The sequence below is a fragment of the Carassius gibelio genome, chromosome B20, assembly GCF_023724105.1.
Source record: "Carassius gibelio isolate Cgi1373 ecotype wild population from Czech Republic chromosome B20, carGib1.2-hapl.c, whole genome shotgun sequence".
Taxonomy (NCBI): domain Eukaryota; kingdom Metazoa; phylum Chordata; class Actinopteri; order Cypriniformes; family Cyprinidae; genus Carassius; species Carassius gibelio.
In genome coordinates, this window is record NC_068415.1 from 10,194,012 (window position 1) to 10,214,045 (window position 20,034).

General features: G+C 36.2%; 1 protein-coding gene across 2 annotated transcripts in view; it reads right to left on the reverse strand.

The window, feature by feature from the left end:
• Nucleotides 1–20,034, reverse strand: part of sesn1 (sestrin 1) — a 38,391-nt gene that overhangs the window by 3,159 nt on the left and 15,198 nt on the right. The window contains exons 1-7 of one of the 2 annotated variants that reach the window (XM_052585611.1): nt 3,105–3,347; nt 2,206–2,271; nt 1,872–2,072; nt 1,607–1,789; nt 497–727; nt 206–353; nt 14–126 (exon numbers count right to left, since the gene is read on the reverse strand). In XM_052585611.1, coding sequence (XP_052441571.1) covers nt 14–126; nt 206–353; nt 497–727; nt 1,607–1,789; nt 1,872–2,072; nt 2,206–2,271; nt 3,105–3,206 — 1,044 coding nt within the window. In that variant the 5' untranslated portion in view covers nt 3,207–3,347. Of the gene's footprint in view, nt 1–13; nt 127–205; nt 354–496; nt 728–1,606; nt 1,790–1,871; nt 2,073–2,205; nt 2,272–3,104; nt 3,348–20,034 lie in introns of those variants that run through there. The other variant, XM_052585610.1, reaches the window with a different exon arrangement.

Genomic DNA, 20,034 nt, shown 5'->3' on the forward strand with positions numbered 1-20,034 from the left:
ACTTTCTTCTCACCTGCACTCTGAGGGTGGGCACCTGTTCTCCTCTTCTGTAAAAGTCCTTGTAGCCATAACTAGGGTCTTCGAAGTGTCGTGAAACATCTCTCGATGGTACACACTCCTCGTCCTCTGTTGATCAAATATGTTGTTTTAATACAAGTCTGGAGTTGTTGTTTAAAACAAACCTAAAAAATTTGTAAAAATCTACCTGAGGTGACCACCAGCATGCTCTCGGTCTTCTCCCTCTCAAAACGAGTGGCCATTTCCTCCTGACTGGCTTCCTCTTCGTCATGAGATTCCTGGAGCTGCTTCATCTTCTCCATCAACACTTCCACCTCACCAGACAACTCAGACACCTAAACACACGCATACAAGGAATCTAGGTCATCACAAGCTTATGTACACTCTATGGTCAGGAATTTGAACTGTGCGCTCCGTGCATTCAACAGATCCCTTTTCAGGACGACAAGCAAATATTAGAAATTTCCCTTTGTCTCACCTGTTGGTTCCCAAACATCTCCTCCAGGACACCGTTGCCATTAGCAATGTCACAAACGCAGTAACCGCTGAGCGAGGGCGGCCTGAATGTATGTCCTCCGTCTGTGTGGATGTCAGGGTTGATGCCGCAACCAAATGTAAAGGAGGCCAGAGAGTGATAGAGCGTAAGTAGCACTACAACATGGATCAGCTCGGCCAGCGACCAGCTGTGCTCCTCTGCCTTCAGTAGACGCTGTAAAAAAAGGAAAAAAATATATACATGTATTTAAGGTTCAATAAAATGTAATAGTGTTCACAACAAAGAAAAGGAAAAAGATTTGAAAAGTCTAATTCTTAGAAATGTACTCTTGATATTCGTGTTGGTTTCAGGTGGTTTTAAAAAACATTTTCAAGAAAAGTTTCAGTTTAATGACTCATGTCGTAACCATCAAGTATAAAGTAATAGCATATTTTCCATACACAGGAAATACGTGAGTGCACACAACTTATTTACTATTTACATTTTTTTAAGGCAAGGACTTTATTTAGCAAATTTTATGAATTATTTATTCATGAATATCCCAATTTTAGATTATAACATTTGACAAATATTTTTTAAATATTAAGCTGTGAATCATCACCAAGGAATATTACACAAAACTATTAAATACAACTTTTTTTTTTTAAAAGAATTTTAATCTTTAATTAGCCTTTTTTTAATGATATTGTTTCTACCTGACATTTTTCATATTAGGAACCCCAAATAATATCCAAACAAATATTTATTCACAAATTAACATGCTTTTAATTTATGAAATCTAATCAACATGATTTTAATAAATGAACTGACTTTGAATTCAATTTATGCTCATCAGAGAATAGGATCATTCAAATGGCAGTAAGTACTATATTCTAAATAAATGATCAGATTTGCCACAAAAAAAAGTGCTATGTAAAAGGCACATATTTTTATAACTCATTATAACTAATACAATTCATATCTACTGAAACCAGACTGACTTAACACCTAATATTTCTCTATAACGGCATTATAAAACTACTTTGCGCTTGTTAGAGTTGCCTAACAGCTGTAGGTGAGTATCTATGTGTGACTGTGATGTTGAAGTCATACCTCAATGTGTTCTTTGGTGAGCAGCCAGGGGCGATGGGCCAGGATCTTATTGAGCTCCCCAAGAGCCTGCAGCTTCTGTGGGGCTTCTTCCAGACCGTTCAACCACTTAGGATCACCTCCGACCTGCAGGAAGTCATTCACGTGCAGGTTGACCAGATACGTGCACTGGTGTCTGGCAGCGGCCTGTTAAAGACAAATGTGCCTTTAGAAAAATCCATTAATGTGATTTTTGAGTTGCATGCAAAAATAGAGTCTGCAATCTCACCATTATCCCTATGTAATGTCTGCAGTGCAGAGACAATGGACCGTCCATCAGAAGCAGGTAATGCTGTGTCTTAAGGAAGTTCTCCAGATACTGAGGATGGAACCCCATCACTAAGGAGATGTTGTCAAGGCGACCGAGCACTGCAAAGGCGTCCTCAAAAATCGACTGTATTCTTTCATCCAATTTACTGACTTGAAGTATCTGGGACAACAGAGGAATAAAGATAATGTAAACTTTCAATGCCAGAATAAAAAGTGTGGGGTGGGTGGGTGATAATGGTTGGAGTGTGATTCATGCCAGCTTTAAATCCGGCAGGGTTGATTTTAACACTAACCTCTTTCTCTGGAATGAATCTACTTGGTCCATTTCCCACCGGTCTGGGGATTCGCACTCCAACGTCCTAAAAACATCAAAATCAATAACATTATTACATGATCGACATACGTGTCAAAACCAGAGAGAAGCACTTGGCATGAAGCTGTGATTATTATATCGAAGAAATACTGGCATCAGACTGAGAGCTATTAAAAACAACATCCTTCCTCAGCTCAAATATCAGTGGCTGGTTCTAGAATTTTCTCTGGCATGGATTAGAAACAAAATTCTTCATAATACATAGTACTTAATGCGATCAGTAGCAACAGTAAGACCTTGAACATCCTTCATTAGTTATTGATACTATAGAAGCTGTGAAAGGCACAAAGAGAATGATTCGAAACAACCTAGATTCACTATGAACAAAAAGGTTGTCTGAGTTAGCAATATACCAGTGACACAATCATGCCAAAATAGCTGACTCAGACAGGAATATGCAAGCAATCCTTTAGAAATACATGACTGAATACTATTAAACTTGATGCTGTGAGCAAATCAGTCTGTCCTCTTGCAACAATATATATCAGTTCCACACAATGGTAATCTTGCATATATGAATTTATTGCGTTGCTTGAATAAAAACAACAGCATTTCGACGATGTGACACTGTATTTAATACTGTCAGTTTTTGATAAAAGACGAGCGTCTATTGATCCGATGACAGAAGACCGAGAAAAACAAGCAAGCAGTGTTCATGATGCAAGTACAAAGAACTGACTGCACTGCAGCAAACGGACTCAATAAACGGAGAGTATTCAAAAAAATCAATGAAAAAAAAATAGACTAGGAAAACAGGTTAACTAAAAGCACATCTGTTATTAGATAAACTCGCTGTCAAGCGCTTATTTGCTTTCTTACCTTTTTACTAAGCCGCTCGCACTGAGTGCACATTTTGAACAAGTCTGTCATGGTGAGAGAGGAGTTTTCCATAGTTTCATTAGATGCCGATGCGTGCCTCATATTGCGCTTTTCTGCCTCTAAATAAAAAAAATAGATCGACTATCTTTTATTTGTTTTAGCTCCCGTTGTTCCTTGAGGCATTTGGTTAGGCTAGCCGCTCATATCAGCTGTTGAAGCTCCCGAACAGAATACCCACTCTTCCTAGCCCTCTTGTGGTAAATAACAGGCTGTAAATATGACTGGCGAGCCCAGTAGCCAATCGCTTTGCAAAAACAACCTACGTTGTCCAATCAACGCCAAAGAGGCGGGGTTAAAGTAGACTTGCGCCTACAGGCGACTTAAAACGGTAGTTCATGCAAAAAATAATATTCTGTGATCATTTATACACCATAACGTCGTTGCAAACTCCTTTGATTAGTGAAATTCATTCATTTTTATCCATTTACTGGGATAAAAGATACAATGAAACAACAAGAATGATAGCAAATGACAAAAGTTCATTTTTGGGTGTGAGATAAACTTTTAAAACGTCTTATATATATATATATATATATATATATATATATATATATATATATATATATATATATATATATATATAACTTATCTATGTCTCCGAAATGTTGAGCTGATCTCAGTGCACTTTTGATAGGGTGCATTTCTTTGCCTTCAAATGTATGACTGGAAAAGCTTTCTAATGTTGGTTAATATTTAACAGACTATTAACTTGGTCTTCCAATAAACCTATTTACATAATCAGGATTTGTCTAGTCTATATAACATTGTTACCTTCTGACATTACAACTGCCCGGTGAAAGGGACAGATTTAAGTAGCCTAAGCAAGTAGGAGGGGATGTTTTTCCTTCAGCAAATGCAAACTGCAGTAAACAAGCCCTGCAACGTGAACGAGGATGACGGCATGGACGGACTACTGTGAAAAACAAGCCAAGATCAATTCCTGCTGTCAGCTTTATATGCCCCACAGGGGACAAGTCAAGGCATCTAATAGATAAAGTGACGCTTTTGGCTCAGAGATTGATTATTTTCTAGAAAAAGAAAAAAAACTACTTCTACAGGTGCCTTGATATTCAAACGACTAAAATAAGAAAAAGTAATTTTTCAAGCTGATTCAATGCACTTTAGAATTTTGTTCACAGTTGAGCTTGAATCTTACCAACAAATTGAATGATTCACAACAAAAGCATAGTGTCTTGTATTTCCCTCTATATGTTGAAATGCACTATTGTAGATATACTGTGGAGCAATAAAGCCCAACAAACATGAATTAAAGTCCTGTGCACGAGCAGAAGGCTGTCAAAGCGTGTGGATTTGGCACTGCTCACGAGATAAAGAGTAGCTATTCAGCATGTTCATTGTGTCTGAAGGGACCGTCCTACATCGGGGGGATGAGGGGGTGTAAACAGACCAGAGCAGGAGTCAGCACTCTCTCTGGTGATGGGGGGTGGTTAACCAGGCTCACTGAGCCCTATGGCTCAGCAAACCTACAGAAGAGAATGGTCAGCGTTTGCCTTGCACCCACCTCCCCAAGGCACCCTTTTCCTCTCTTTATTAAAAGAGCCATAACTATTATCTGAGAATAAACTTCAGGCTTTACTGTACCCACACCGTATCATAACATTGGGCTCAGCTGCTCAGTTGGTTATATCTATGGAAACAGACCATAAAAAAGTGGAAAGACTCCATCCACATGCAGAAACAAACCTAAAACACAGCTAATAATAAAAGCTTTCAAAATGATAAGCATAAATCTTGCTTTTAGACCAATTTTAAGTAATTTTCCAGTGTATTAACAAAGTCATTTAAGCATCACACAAGAGGAACAAGTCCAGACATATACATCTGATATACTTACAGGAATATACAAGTGATCAAATTTCATTATTTGTATCAGTAAAACATGTCAAACAAGGAAATTATAATTTAACAGATGGAAGTCATCTTCCAAGAAATATTATTTCCGCCTTTTCTTCACTTTTATGAATTTGACTAAAACTAAGATATTTTGCCATATATATAAACCTCAAAGCTTCATTAAATATAACTCTTACAATTCCAGCTATGGAGATTTCTTTAGTATTTCCTCATGTGTGAAAATCCATTCATTTAATACTATACAGTATATGCTGATTTCATGGAGCTGTAAGAAAAACAGCCAACATCTGCCAATAACTCTGGCTCCGTTCGTAACTCTCTGCCGGTGAACACTTTCTGTGTGAACACTTTCTGAGTAACAGGATGTGTTTGTAGAAGTGCCTCTCTGTGAATGTGCGTCTCTGCGCTGTTGTTTTTCTTGTACTGAACGAGCAGCCACGCTAAAACCACAAGCCTTCGGATGTTCAACAAGTGGCAGAAAAGTTGCCTGACACAGCCCTAGTCTGAACCAGTTCCATCCTGACCTATCAGAGAACAGGGGGAAGAAAGAGTGAAAAAAACACAAAAGACAAGCCTAGCAACAGTAGTCAGCCAATCAGAGAGCAGAACAACAGTTTCAGGGTCCAATCTGTTTTTTTCACCCTCACTCCCCCACCATAGTGCCTCTGAAAGAAAAAAAAGTAGTCTAACTTTGAAATGAAGATTCGATGACTAGGAGGGATAGGTTTTTATGGCCGAATGTATCTGCTGCTCTGTATGCAAAAAAGTGTTGCAAGCTAATGTCTTTACAGCCTTGAACTTTAGACCATATGGTGTGACAATAAGCACAATGTAAAAAAATAATAATAAAAAGAATGGAAAGGTCTGATTTCAGTGACCCACAATTCAAATATATGGTTTTTGCAATTTGTCCGATTCAGCCTGACACTGATTAAAGTCTTATTCTGTTTGTGTTAAACAAAGGTTCTTTTAAAGTCAATATTGCAACAGGAAAGAGGAACAGGCAAATAAACACTAATTCTGCAGTAGACTGAGGTATTTCTTTCTCTCAGTTCCCAGCAATGATACAACTTTAGATTTTAGTCATTATCAACGCTTATCGTTAAATTGTGCAAAGGTGTTTTTCATTTAAATGCATGTACCATTGAAGCAGTCGTGACCTGCCCGAACATGTCCCCATTGTTAAATAGATCAATGGAAGTATCCTATGTGTGACCAATAAGAACTGCAAAACGAGAGATAAAATGTCATAAGGAATAGCATTAAAATCTGTTGCTTCACTGCCATTCTAATTTGCTGGACAAATTGTTTAGACTAACATAGCATGGGCTCATGGGTCGGTTATTTGCATTCACGGTCCAGAATATATAGTGGTGAGAGAATACAATTCTTTTGTTTTTCTTGCATACTAATATGAAAATGTGCAGGTTACTGTGTCATCATCAAAAACATCATAAACAAGCTGTCTGACTGTAAAACAGCACCTCTCATAAAAACATAAAACAACACATCATGATATTTTTGCTTTGGTTAATGCAAGAATATTCCTCACTGAGGTAAAAGTCTTAGGAAGATGCAGAACTAAAACCTGAACCGGAAGACTTTGACTTGAATTATTTGCATTGGTTAAATCAACAAGTGTCAAATTATCTCTCATAGTTTGACTTAATATTATATTACAGTTCCTTTGAAAGTTACCAAAAACTTGCAAGTAGCTTTATTTTTTTGTGTGTGTTAATTTGAGCCTTTTTTCTGAACGTGTGGCTTTGCCTGGCTGAGGCCGGTGAACTTGCATTACAGAGAGAGTTCAGTGACCATAGACTGTGAAGGCTCAATAGCTCTTTTCATGACACTAAACATATATCCATTCACAGTGCTTTCCTCCATTATCAGATCCACCTTTCCTCTCGCTCTTTCATCCTTATATCCTCTATGTCACTGGTCATTTCTCCCACCCGACTTCCCATGATGTTCCTCTCTCAGTCTAGTACTTGTATTCTGAGAACCGGACTGATTGGAGCAGCTCAGTCTTGCATCTGTCTTCCTGAAAGAGGTGCGGTCCACTAGGAACACCGATACAAATGCACACTACACACACACATTCATACACATCCAGACAGTCAGAGGAAATGGCACTCCCAAAGCACAAACTACACGGCATGTTAGCACGCATATGCATTCACTTAGGACTCAACAAGAAGGATTGCTTCTACCAGCCAACAGTTCAGATTTTTACTTGCCCTGACAAAATTATTAAATAATATATAAAAAGTAAATGATAGGAGCTATAACCATGTGTTTGAAATCAATCAGATGGATATCTTTGGCCATTATATTGTGCCTCTCAGTTGAGAAATGATTCTTGAGCACCAAATCAGCAAACAAAATAATCTGTAATTTTTTTTTTTTTGTAGTGGGGCAGACACTGAAGTCTCCAAATGTTATTATTTTGAACAACATATCCATTGTTTTGTAATTTTAAACTTATAACAAACCACTTTTTGTGAAATATTATGCATGAAAAGTGTGCTTGTGGTATATTTATTTCCAACAAATGCCATTTAGTATGACATTTCTTTATTTAAAACAATGGCATTCAGACATTTTAAAGTCTGGCTTAAGTGTCCAAATACTGTTTTAAGGGCCAGTGTCTTTCTCTATTCTATGTCTCGTTCTCCCTCTCTAGCGGTGTAGCTGCCGATCTGCTTGTTTTGCACGTGAGGAAACCAAAGTTCCCGTGGATGTTATGTTAATGGGGAGTGTTCACAGCTGTTAAAATACAGGGGGTATAGCACACACACAATCCAATATGTATATTTTTAACATACTGTAAATAAAGGCAAAACCCTCTTCTTCAGCTCAATATAAAACAGTGCAACAGAATTAATGACTGTCCTTTATCATCTGATGTGAAACATAAGCAGACTTTGCTTTACAACAGCGATGATCAATACATATGGTTTAATGGTCATGACTGATAAAGTTGTGTGGTTTACTGACAGGTTCTCTGCATCAGCCCTTGATTAAGTTTTCATGTAATTGTGATGTTTAACTATATGGCGAGCCATTACCATCCTCTGGAAATAAGTACTGCTTGAATAAGTATGTCTAGCAGCGGTGCCACAAACTAAACAAAACAACACTTCCTCAATTAGACAAGAGAGCACTGTTCCTCAAAACAAAAATAAATAAGAAACAGAGTCACAGATTTATTTTTTTATCACCTTTCTTTTTATCCACAGTTCACAGCTGTGGAGAGCTATAGCATGATGATCTTTTGAATGCCTGCCCGATCTGACATAACCAATCTCGGAACAAAACAATAAAGGGTGTCACTGAACTTCAGCATCTATTATACGACATCAAACCTGAGAATAGGGACATGACATATTCAATCCACTGAGGGCAGGGCAGCAGATATGGGAACGACAGGATAAACTGCTGACATATGCTAATAAATATCAAATAATCTGCTCTTATATGAGATTACGACTCTTATGAATACTGTTATGAAGTACATACTTTCCATAACCAGCCTAATGAAAACAATTTCGAAATATCTTAAGGGTCAAGTAAATAACCTTGTCTTTTATTTCATTCAATACAAAAAAAAAAAAAAAAAAAATAAAAAAAAAAAAAAATAAAAAAAAATATATATATATATATATATATATATATATATATATATATATATATATATCTCAATCGAACTAGTAAAATAGTTGATATTTTTTAATAACATTCAATAAAAAGGACTATTTTTTCCCAAATGTGTGTGCACCATAAAATGTATGCATAAAAAAACATAAACTGAATATTATGGAATGTTTTTGTTTTTTTTTGGTCTATACAATGGAAGTCAATGCTCACCAAAACTATTTGGTTACGAACATTCTTCAAAATGTCATCTTTTGTGTTCTGCAAGAAGAAAGTCATACAGGTTTTGGATGACAGTCTAATAAGCAACAGCCCACATAGAATGTTCCAAATCATGTTCCATTTCAGTTAGAATGCTGCCTAAGAATAGAAGGCAGCTGCCCATGTATGTCAGTTTTGGAACAGAGCCATAGATTTAGACTGATATAGATCTGAAATTCTTAAGAACTGTTTGCTTGCAATAGTGAAGAGGAAACTCATTAACATCCCGACAGCATCGCAGCATCATAAGCTCCTATTAAAAAACTCTGGTGAACTAATTTCAATCTGCAGGTCCTCTTTCTTCATCAATATCAGATGAGGCACAACTGGACGGCCAAACAAAACCAACTAGGCCTGGGCCTCAGGCCATGCCACAGTCAGTATGAAACCACTTAATATTTTATTGTTTATGAAAGACCAGCAGAGACTGTACGCTTCTTGATTTCCCCTCCCCAGCTGTAGAAATTTCCATTCTTGAAAAAGGAAATAATTTACAAGCACTAAAAACTCTGCACATGGCCCTTTATGTCCTTCTCGTGAAGTAATGTAATTATGACCCGTTTAATGCACTCAGGTGGAAAGCTTTACACTAGATAACACAAATAAACAACATCTCTCTCTCTCTTCCTGACGATACAGTATATCATGTCACCATTTTATAGCAAATGACACAGAAAACCTGTGAAATCTTCAGAACCCTGCAGTCTGAGCACATTTTCATCTAAATTGTGCACGTGCATAAGCATGCATACTAGCCAGGAGTCATAGGCCAGTCACTTACATATATCAACATGTCAGGGTAAGCAGGTTCACAGTCTTGCTTATTATGTGTGTCTGAATTATCCTATATGTTCTCGAGACTCCACCTTAACATGCTCACCTGTGCAACACTGTTTGCTGAGCAGTTAATTCATTATGGACCCAATGCAAGTCTTTAGTGAATATACATGTTTCATACTGCACATTATAATCTTGTGGTGGCCATATACAGTAATATTTTACTAATTAAAATAGTCATTAGAAAAAAAAAAGTCTGGATAAACTACACAACCTCACTAAGAAAAAAAAATCTGACATCTATATTTAGAAAGAGAAGAAAAAACTTTACTAAAAGTCATGTTTCACAGAACGATAGGACGGCTTTTTGCCCCGACACACTTAAACTCACATATTCTAGAGTCAATGCTTTCGAAACCACTTCTTCTCTTTTTAAGTACAGCAAAATAACTGTTGTTTCTGCTGCTATGAGTTTGAAAAGAGAGAAGGAGGTAAGGAAAATTATTTATGAAGACAAAATGAGGAAGTGTGCCAAAAATTCCCCCTAAACACCCACACCACCCCCTCCCGACTCTTTCCTATCCTTCCATACGAGAGAAGAGGAGAAACAGGTTCTGCAGACTAGCAGCTCGCTGACTGAATAACATGTTGCAAAACTGAGACAGACAGAGAAAGAGCGGGGCAAAGCAGCATGATAAATCATTGACAGACTCATAAACTGAACAACATGCCAGGAAATTACTATAAATGATTCAAATTAACTGTAACTGCATTGAACCGGTAGGTTGATCATACTGAACAGGATGCAAAGAGAAATGTATAGGGTAGACATGAGCCAAAAACTCTGAATGCCAGAGAAGTGTTAAACTTGGTTCTGGACATGCTTTCGCAATGAATATAATGAGGACAAATGATGTCCTGCTCCCCTTCATGAATACATTGGCCTCATACATATGGCCGTCTGTTAGGGAGCCCATTTTAGAGGAGCCGTATGGTAAGCAGCAGGAAAGAGTAGACTTGTAAAGCAACGGCCAAATTAAACTATATACAAACACAGCACCTCTACAGAAGATAGAATCTGCGAGGAAGCAAATCTAACTGTAATAAACTGCCATGGAAGCAAACAAGTAGCAGCAGTGGAAAGAACACATTCAAACTAGCATGGCTCATGAATTTTAGTCTGAAAAGCAAAGATGAAAATCATAAAATTATTATTATAGACTCATCAGTCATCAGGGTTAGGTAGAATCAAAAAAAGAAGAGAAACAATTTAACAGAACAGATATTGTGGATGCGTATCAACATTTGGCACCTGGTTGCCATTAATGTTGCTGACTTGTAATTGCAGGATAAAAAAAAAAAGCATATCAAATTTCAACTTCAACTTCAAATTTATTTTTATTTTCATTTATAGCGCCACCTAAGGGAGTAACTTGCTGAAATATAAAATGGTACATATTTTTGCTACGAAATTCTAAACCCCCCTTTACAAGGGCCACACAACTTCTCTTCACAATGAGCAATGAACATGGTCAATGAACAAACACACACCAAACACAAACCCACACGCGTATTGAATGATCCACTAGCACGTTGCTTTAAATAAGTACAGCTATGCATTCGAAGGACAACTAAGACAGCAAACACCTGTGACTACATGACTTGCCCAACAGCTAACACCCCAAAGACTCATGGGTACTTCAAATTAAAGCCAAAATTCTAAATCGAGCATTCTGACCAAAAACATGCAGCAGCAGTTCCAGTGAAAGGAAGAAAACTTAAAAAAAGAAAACTAGGTGAAAAGTCATCTAAAGAGAACGACTGAAGAAAGGTCGGGAAAGAAAGGGAAAAAACAACTTAAGAAACACAACTTAATTTCCTGCTGATAACCTAAATCTTTAAGAGTGTGAAAGCTTGGATTAGTTTGGAAAAGCTGGGCTTGTCTGGTACTCTTTTTCTGTAAGCAACAACATTATCTAGTATTATTTACCTGAACATTTTCTGAATAACGAGATTTATTATTGAACGCAACAATGCACTCTATTTATGAGGTTATAAAATAACATTTTATTTTTCTTATGCAATGCTAACTAATGTGCACACACATGGGTGTAAGAGTATGAATGGATGCACTGTCTGTAAAGGTTTCCTGCTGAAAAACATGTTTTGTATCAGATAAAAAAAAAAAAACATGAGGTCTGTGGTGTGTGTGGACAGAGAGAAAGAGAGAGAGAGAACACATCTTTATTTTAAGGCGAGGCAGAATATATTTTTGCTACTTTCTTTTACTTATCAATTAATTTTCAACTTCTTCCACTAACCCTTTCACCCCGACCATAAAGAGGTTCTGTACACTTGAGGTTTGATCTTGTTCTCTTGTTTTGTCAAAGGGACAATAGTTGGAATGTGACATACAAAAGGCATTGGTAATGTATACTCACAGTATTGTTCATTCATCCTGTGTTGCTTAACTCTGTGTCAAAGAAATAAGCATGTGTTTTGTAATGTTAACATGTTATCTTGATGCCAACAGAATTAATACTGTACACATATGGCATGGAAATATGTATTTTTGTGGCCAAATATATATTTTAATACTAAATATATATAGCTATATATGTGTTGTAAACAGAACAGCTAGAGGAAATATTTATTTTAAACTGAAAATATATTTAGTTTGAACCTACTAGTTTGAACTGTCAAAATATATTATAAACACACTTCAAGGGGAAAATCTTAAAATTCATAAAAACACAGCTTTATTTAGACTGTAAATGCATTTTTACAATAGGCCAAACAAATGATATATATACAGTATATAATTTGTTATATACCATTTGTATCATCTTTTGTACATTTCTAAATATAGACATGGCCTAAAAAAACACAAACTGCAATTTAGATTTTATGGGGTCTTTGAACTTTTCTACAGTAATGTGTGTATGTGTCTGTGTGTGTGTGTGTGTGTGTGTGTGTGTTTACATACAGTAGGGCCTACTGTGGTGGGTTGAGATGTGCCCTTGCAGAAAACAAACACTGATCACATTACAAGCAGATAAACTGTGCATGTCAGCACAAATCCACAAAGCATCAATTCTGGTCCTTTTCTGACATTCCAGCATGGACGTTCAGTTATAGATCATCAGATGACAGATGACCTTTCAAAACAAATTCAGGAAAGTCACTGGTTTTCTATTAACATAACGCAATAATCTGTTGTTTTAAGAGGCAATATAAGGCTTGGCGTCCTGCTCCTCTCCCTTATTTTGACTGCCTTTCTTTATTTTCAAACTGTTCTAGACAGAGTTGTGAAAGCCTCTCAGATACACTGGGGCGATTGAGGAGTGTAACCTACTCAGGGCTCAAAAACAGGGACTGCGAGATTCACTTGTTTCCTGGTACATTTATTGACTGCTATTGCTAAATTGATGGTAAAATAAATATAATTAAACAATCATAATAAGAACTGTTTTGTTCTGTGGCTTCTGAAAATATATACGTAGGCAAGGCATGTACATATGAGAACTACTGGCCCATAAAAAATCCTTCTTGTTGAGTCCCGCTCCCTTTCATGACAACCCCCCACCCCAACCCCAGTCTCCATGTTTCTTTCTCTATGATCCTCTTTTTGTTCCACTGTCTCTCTACTGTCCAATCATACTGCCTTGCAGTCTTTCTCAGTGGGCCTGTGTTGTGCTTGATATATGATGGCCAGCAACAGATGCATGAAGGCCTAATTATCTATACGTAAATACCACATTACCACGGAGACAGAGAGAAAGAGAAGAAAAACAGTGAACTGGACAACAAGGACATCAATTTTCTATTTTTTGGCACTCTGTCTGACTTCTACTCATGGTCTCAGGCTAACTTGTTCTGCATTTAATGCTCTATTTGACTGTTAACTTTCTAGCAGGCAAACATCTTTTTGACAAAAAGCAGGGTCTAAAAGCGGAGACTTGAACACAATCTTAGCCAGGAGATGATTCAATAGCACAGGCTGATTGCAATAACTTTTATTAGTCACAGTGACTCTAGTTTAGTCATTTGTATTTGTTTGTGCAATGACAGGAAAAGCATGCAACAACCTTTCACCTGGATGTGTTTTATTTAGGTGTTGTTGTTTTTCTGTGGAAATGCCATATTTGGAATGACAGTTTTAATGTCCTTGATAGTTTAGCAACCTTGATGACCCCAACAACAATCTGCATTAGGGGAGGTTCAAGCCAAATTTCTACGTCACCTCAGTTAACAGATAACACGGACCAGATATTGCCGGATTCACAAATGACCCTGCTCTCATACACATAAATAAGGACCAAAACACACAGTTTTTGTCGAATTCACACAAATGAAAATTTTAATTCCACCTGTGTTAAGAGCTTTGTTTTTGTTTTTGTCTGCGTCTTTTTAGCACTTTAGACTATGACTTTGCTCACAGTATTTTGCAGTATGTTATTGTTACATTAAATCGACTAAAAGTGACAGTAAAGACATTTATAAAGAAACGTTCATCAAAAATCAGAAAAAAAGTATCAAATATTAAAAACAACTCTTCTGAACACTACAAACACCAAACTGAGCAACAAATCTGCATATTAGAATGATTTCTAAAGGATCATGTGACAGAAGACTAATAGCTGTGAAAATTCATCTTTACCATAAAATGTTTTACAATTGAACAAAATAGAAAACAATTATCTATGTGCAAATGCAATATATGTATATGTATATGTATATATATATATATATATATATATATATATATATATATATATAAATTTTCTTTATATGAAACATACTGTAATATTAAGTAAAACATAGATATATGAAACCTATTACAAACTGGACATATATATGTGTATGTTTGTCTCTGTGTGATATATTTTTGGACATAAATGTTATTTATATTAATATCCACCCTAAAACCATCAATAGATTTTAATATTATACAGGAAATGTAAAAGATGTATTTAAGACCCATTATTTTTTATTTATTTTTAGAAAGTAAAAAAAAAAAAAAAAAACGTAAAGATTTTATTTTCATTTTTTTAATGCATATATAAATGATTGTTGACATACATGGTTGATAAAATAACCAACTAAAATCATCACATGGATTGTATTAACATTTAAAAATTAAAAATTAAAAATATACTGCCTCAAAGAAAAATACACGGCAACCCTTGATATAGAGCAATATATGTCAAATATTACATATCCACATGGGTAATTTAAATTGTAATAATTTTTCCCAAATATTTCTGTCACTGCATGAAATAAGATGCAGGTTTTTGAGCAGCTACATTTTAAAACTTGCCCTCTTAATATTTAACTGACTAATGTTACAGGAATACAGGAAAGACAGAGACAGAATGGCAGAGGTGCACGTCAACAAAGGCCTTGATCTCGCAGAAACCGACACGTCTGCTACGGTCTTACTTTTTCTCACACACGTGTTTGAACCTTCAGCAGCTGTGGTCTGGCCAGAGAGTCCGTGAGAGTGAAGTCAAGTGACATCATCGCCCGCTGCGCTGACTACACTCTCAAGCTTCTCATTTCTCGAAACACAAGATTAGATTTGTCAATTCCAAAATACCAAATAATTGACTCGATCAATAAATGATTTAAAAAAAAAAAATAGAGGAGAAGAAGGAAGTAAGAAAGTTAATGAGAGGAGAGAAGAGGAGAGGAGGGCTTGCTGTCTCACAGCAGGAAGTCTGGAGACAAAGGGAACATGTAGCACCAGCTGCCATGATGACATCACTGCGGTAGTGTCAGAGCTGTAGGGCAGCCTTTAGAGTTCTGGAGGGCCACTGGAGCGGAACCCAGAACGCCCTGTCCGCTTCTCACTCTATTTTCCACTAACAAAGCACACAAAGCAATAAATCTTCTATTCCCATGGTAGAGAAAAAATAATGCACCATCATATCCAAGATGAGACAGTCTCAATGGTAACAGTGTCTGGGATTAGGAGAACCAATGTGATAAATGTTTTGGCAGTTTATGCTAGGAATGCTCCACATATGTGTTGCCATATGGAGTTAAAAAGTTAATAGAAGACGTGCAAGCCATGACGGTCACTGATTTTTATTGCTGTGGATGGGTTTCAATGCCTTTGGTTTTAATTGTGCAAATCACTAACATTAGCAGTCACAGATTATTGTCCTTAAAATTACATTTCAACAATGTATTTTGATGTGGTTAATTTGGTATGGTGACCTTTTCGGTGATAAAATAATCCATGTAATCTGTGGTTTTAATGTTTGGAATAAAAAATGCTGATTTGTGATATCTTTAAAAATCCTGTTCAGTTCATTTCCTTTATTGTCATTTATAGACTTGCAATTAAACAAGAATGCAGTAACGTTTTGTATATGTTAAAAACACCAAAAGAGCTACACTATTGTTCAGAAGTTTGGGTTCAGTAAGATTTTTTTTTTTTTTAGAAGAAATTCATGCTTTCGGCAAAGACGCATTAAATCTATCAAAAGTATCAGTAAAGCCATTTATTATGTTACTGTCACACTGGAGTTGAAGTGATACAAGGCGCACAACAAGTTATACAGATCCAAAAGGTTTTTAATATACAGCCATGGGAAAACAGAGATCAGAAGCAACATATGCAATGCTAATAACCAGCAACTCAAAGAACAGAAAGGGACGACTTTATACAAACACAAGAGAGGGAGGAAATGACTCAATTAACTACACACAGGTGAACTAACTAACATTACCAAGGGGATAAAGAAACTGGGTTAATGATCAAAACAAGGCAGGAGAATTGGGAAACAGAGAAAACAGAAACACAATGTGCGACACTGAAGACTGGATTAAAGGCTGCTAAAAATTCATCTTTGCCATTTCAGAAATAAACTACATTTTAAAATAAATTAAAATAGAATGCTGCTATTTTAAATTGTAATAATATTTCACAATATTCCTGTATTTTTGATCAAATAAATTCATCCTTGGTGAGCATCAAAAAGACCTTCAAAAACATAAAAACTTACTGACCCAAAACTTTTGAACAGTACTGTTTTTTTTTATAATTTATGAAAGAAAAAAAACTTGGATACTGACTAAAACGAAGGCAGTGACCTCACATTGCCCCTTTACAGGATCTGAAACTGTGACGAACAGGAAGACTGGCGTCCATTTTGATAAGAGCGGATACACCGCACCCTTCAGCGCTTGACTCTACATCTTGCAAAGTAAAAGCGTCTCTTAAATGGCAAATGTACATTTGGTCAATTGGTAATTATAGTTAAATATTTAAATAACTTTGATATTAACAATAGAAATATGTGTGAAATATGTGGTATGTCTAGATATCTAGGTACAAGTAAGTATGTGTGTGTGTGTGTGTGTGTCTGAGAGAGATAGATAGAGAGAGAGAGAGAGAGAGAGAGAGACAGAGAACAGAGCTAATTCTTTCTTTAGGTATCTGTTTACTTTGGACAAACCACTGTTTTCAGAAGTATAAAGTACAGCTGTTGGAGACAGTGGGTAAAGGGGTAGAGAATAGTTAGTTTGAGAGCAGGTGTGTTTAGTTTGTATAACAGTTACAGCCATCAGTTTACTGTGTATGTGTAAGCATGTTAGCGTGATAGATGAACACAGAATCAGCTATGCCAAAATGTATCCCAGCAAAGGTTTGACTTAGCACCTAACTCCAATCCATTACACACACACACACACACACACACATTTATTTAGCTATGTAAATGACTACATATTGTGTTATTTTCTATATGTGTGTGTATATATATATTTGTATAAACTGTTTTATGTATTTTATTAAACTGTAACTATGACCCTAAAATATTTTTCCTTTTTAACAATTAAAAAAATGGCCCACTGTAGTTCATGAGGACCTGTTTTCTCAGTATCATGCTGACAGACTTCAAAACAGAAAAACACTGATCTCTACCTAATTGACAGTGGTGAGTTCTCACACAAAAGCCCTTTATGTGCAACATTACAGTACATGCAAGAGGAATCCCTTTGGCAAGATTAGATAAAGCAGCAAGCAATGCGGGAACAGCCGTGCACACACAGATGCACATACCACAGAACACGTGCACACACAAGTGTGCACAAAAACACATGCACTTAGCAGCTACACTTAGCAGCTACATTCTGAAAACATGTTGATTTTTTTTTATATATATATATATATATTTTAATGAATAATACTGACCCTTTGTACAGAAGGTCAGATGTTCTTGCTTCCACTGAAGCACAAGACACTCTTTGGAACGTTGTCAAATCATGCCAGATCACATGATCAATAGGTTTTACACAAACTTGTGGAGTTAATGTAGCTCAAGTGCTGCTATGATTAGAGCAAAAGGAGAACACATTGAATATAAAATATATGAGGAGCTGCTAACTGGGCACTTCAGAAATTAAAGGTAGACTCGTCAGCTTGCAGGAATAAAACCACCACTTGCAAACTGCAGGATGCAGAATGTCACACTTTGATGTCGGAGCACAAAAAACAACCACTCTGTGGGCGTCACACACCGACAGACACAGTGTCATAAGGGCAAGACTGAGGGTCAGGTGTGCAACCTAGACATTGAACACAATAACGAAAAGTGACTGTCAACAAAGTGTCATAACTCGGGCACCTGGGAAGACGTCTATGCCTTTTTCACTGCTACAAAAACACAATAATACTGAATAGTTCATGATATCCTTGACTGACCATGGCTGCTAAAGTAGAAAATGAAAGATGAGGGTGGAATGGAAAGTTTTTGCTTTAAGAGCTGTGACGTAACAAAGGGCGTGAGAATGTGTGTGTGTGTGTTGGGGAACAGGAAGCTCTGATGTTTAGGAGGCACAGGGTATGGGATGATCTCTTCCCTTTATCCTGCCAGACCTCTCTCTCACAGACTCACTCTTTCCCTCGCATGCAAACACATTCACACACAGCTCTCAGCCTGTATCTCTGCTACCTCAGCATTTGTGTGTTTTGACAGGAAAGACCAGATCCAGCTAGCCTCAGTAACAATGATCCCTCTGTCACTGCCTATCTGTATGTATAGAGGTGGCTGATATGCTGTTGCACATTGATAAAAAGCAAAACAATGTTTAAAATTTAATAGAAGATACTGGAAACTCTGTCGATAGGCATACATTTACACTACAATTCAAACGTTTCTGGCCAGTAAGATGTTTTTTGTTGTTGGTGTTGTTTTTAAAAGAAGTATTTTATGTTCACCTAGACTGCATATATTTGAAAATAAATAATGAATAGCAATATTGTGAAATATTATTGCAATAAAAAACTCTATATTTTAATATACTGTAAAATGTTATTTATTTCTGTGGTGGCAAAGGTTTCTTTTTATTTATTTATTTTTTAGCTCCAGTCTTCAGTATCACATGATCCTACAGAAATCATTCTAATATGCTTATTTGATGCTCAAGAAACATTTCTTATTATTAATGTTGTGGATAGTTGCTGATTAATATTTTGTAGAAACCATCATAAATGTTTTTAGGATTCTTCAATGAATTGAAAGTTCAAAACAACAGCATTTACTTGAAATCCAAATCTTTTGTAAAGTTATAAATGTCTTAACTGTTTTATTTTTGATCAGTTTGATATATTCTAGCTGAATAAAGTATTAATGTTGAGTACATATGCAGAAATCGGAGTTAAACATGAAATTGTTTTTTTTTTCTCGTCTTCCGAAAAAGTCAAGGAGAGGAATAGTCCAGCCAAAAATGAAAAGTTTGTCATTATTTACTCGTCCCAAACCTGTATAAGTTTCTTTCTTATGTTGAACACAAAAATATATATATTTTGAAGAATTTGGAAGGGCCAAACAGTTGTTGGTCCCCACTGACTTCCATAGTATAGAAAGAAATACTGCTTAATTACCAGCATTCTTCAAAATATGAAGAATTTTATGTTCAACACAAGAAAGAAACGCACAGGTTTGGAATGACATGTGAGTGAGTAAATGATTACAAACTTACTTTTTTGGGTGAACTATCCCTACAACATTTTATTAAACCTAATATTAAATTTAACATCATATTTAGTTACAAAACCTAGTCATTTTTTAACCATCTGTGTACATCATGAACAATAGATAACATCTCTGACGGGTGTCAAAAGTGAAGTAATTACTAAGATAATGATTTTTGTTTTCATACTGTGAGAAAAAAATACACTAACTTACTTTGCCATCTGTTTTAAATTCAGTGTTATGGATCAATTTGTGTGCCACAAGTTTGATATCGGTTAGGCCACAGATGGTTTAACTGCATGACACGTGTTGTT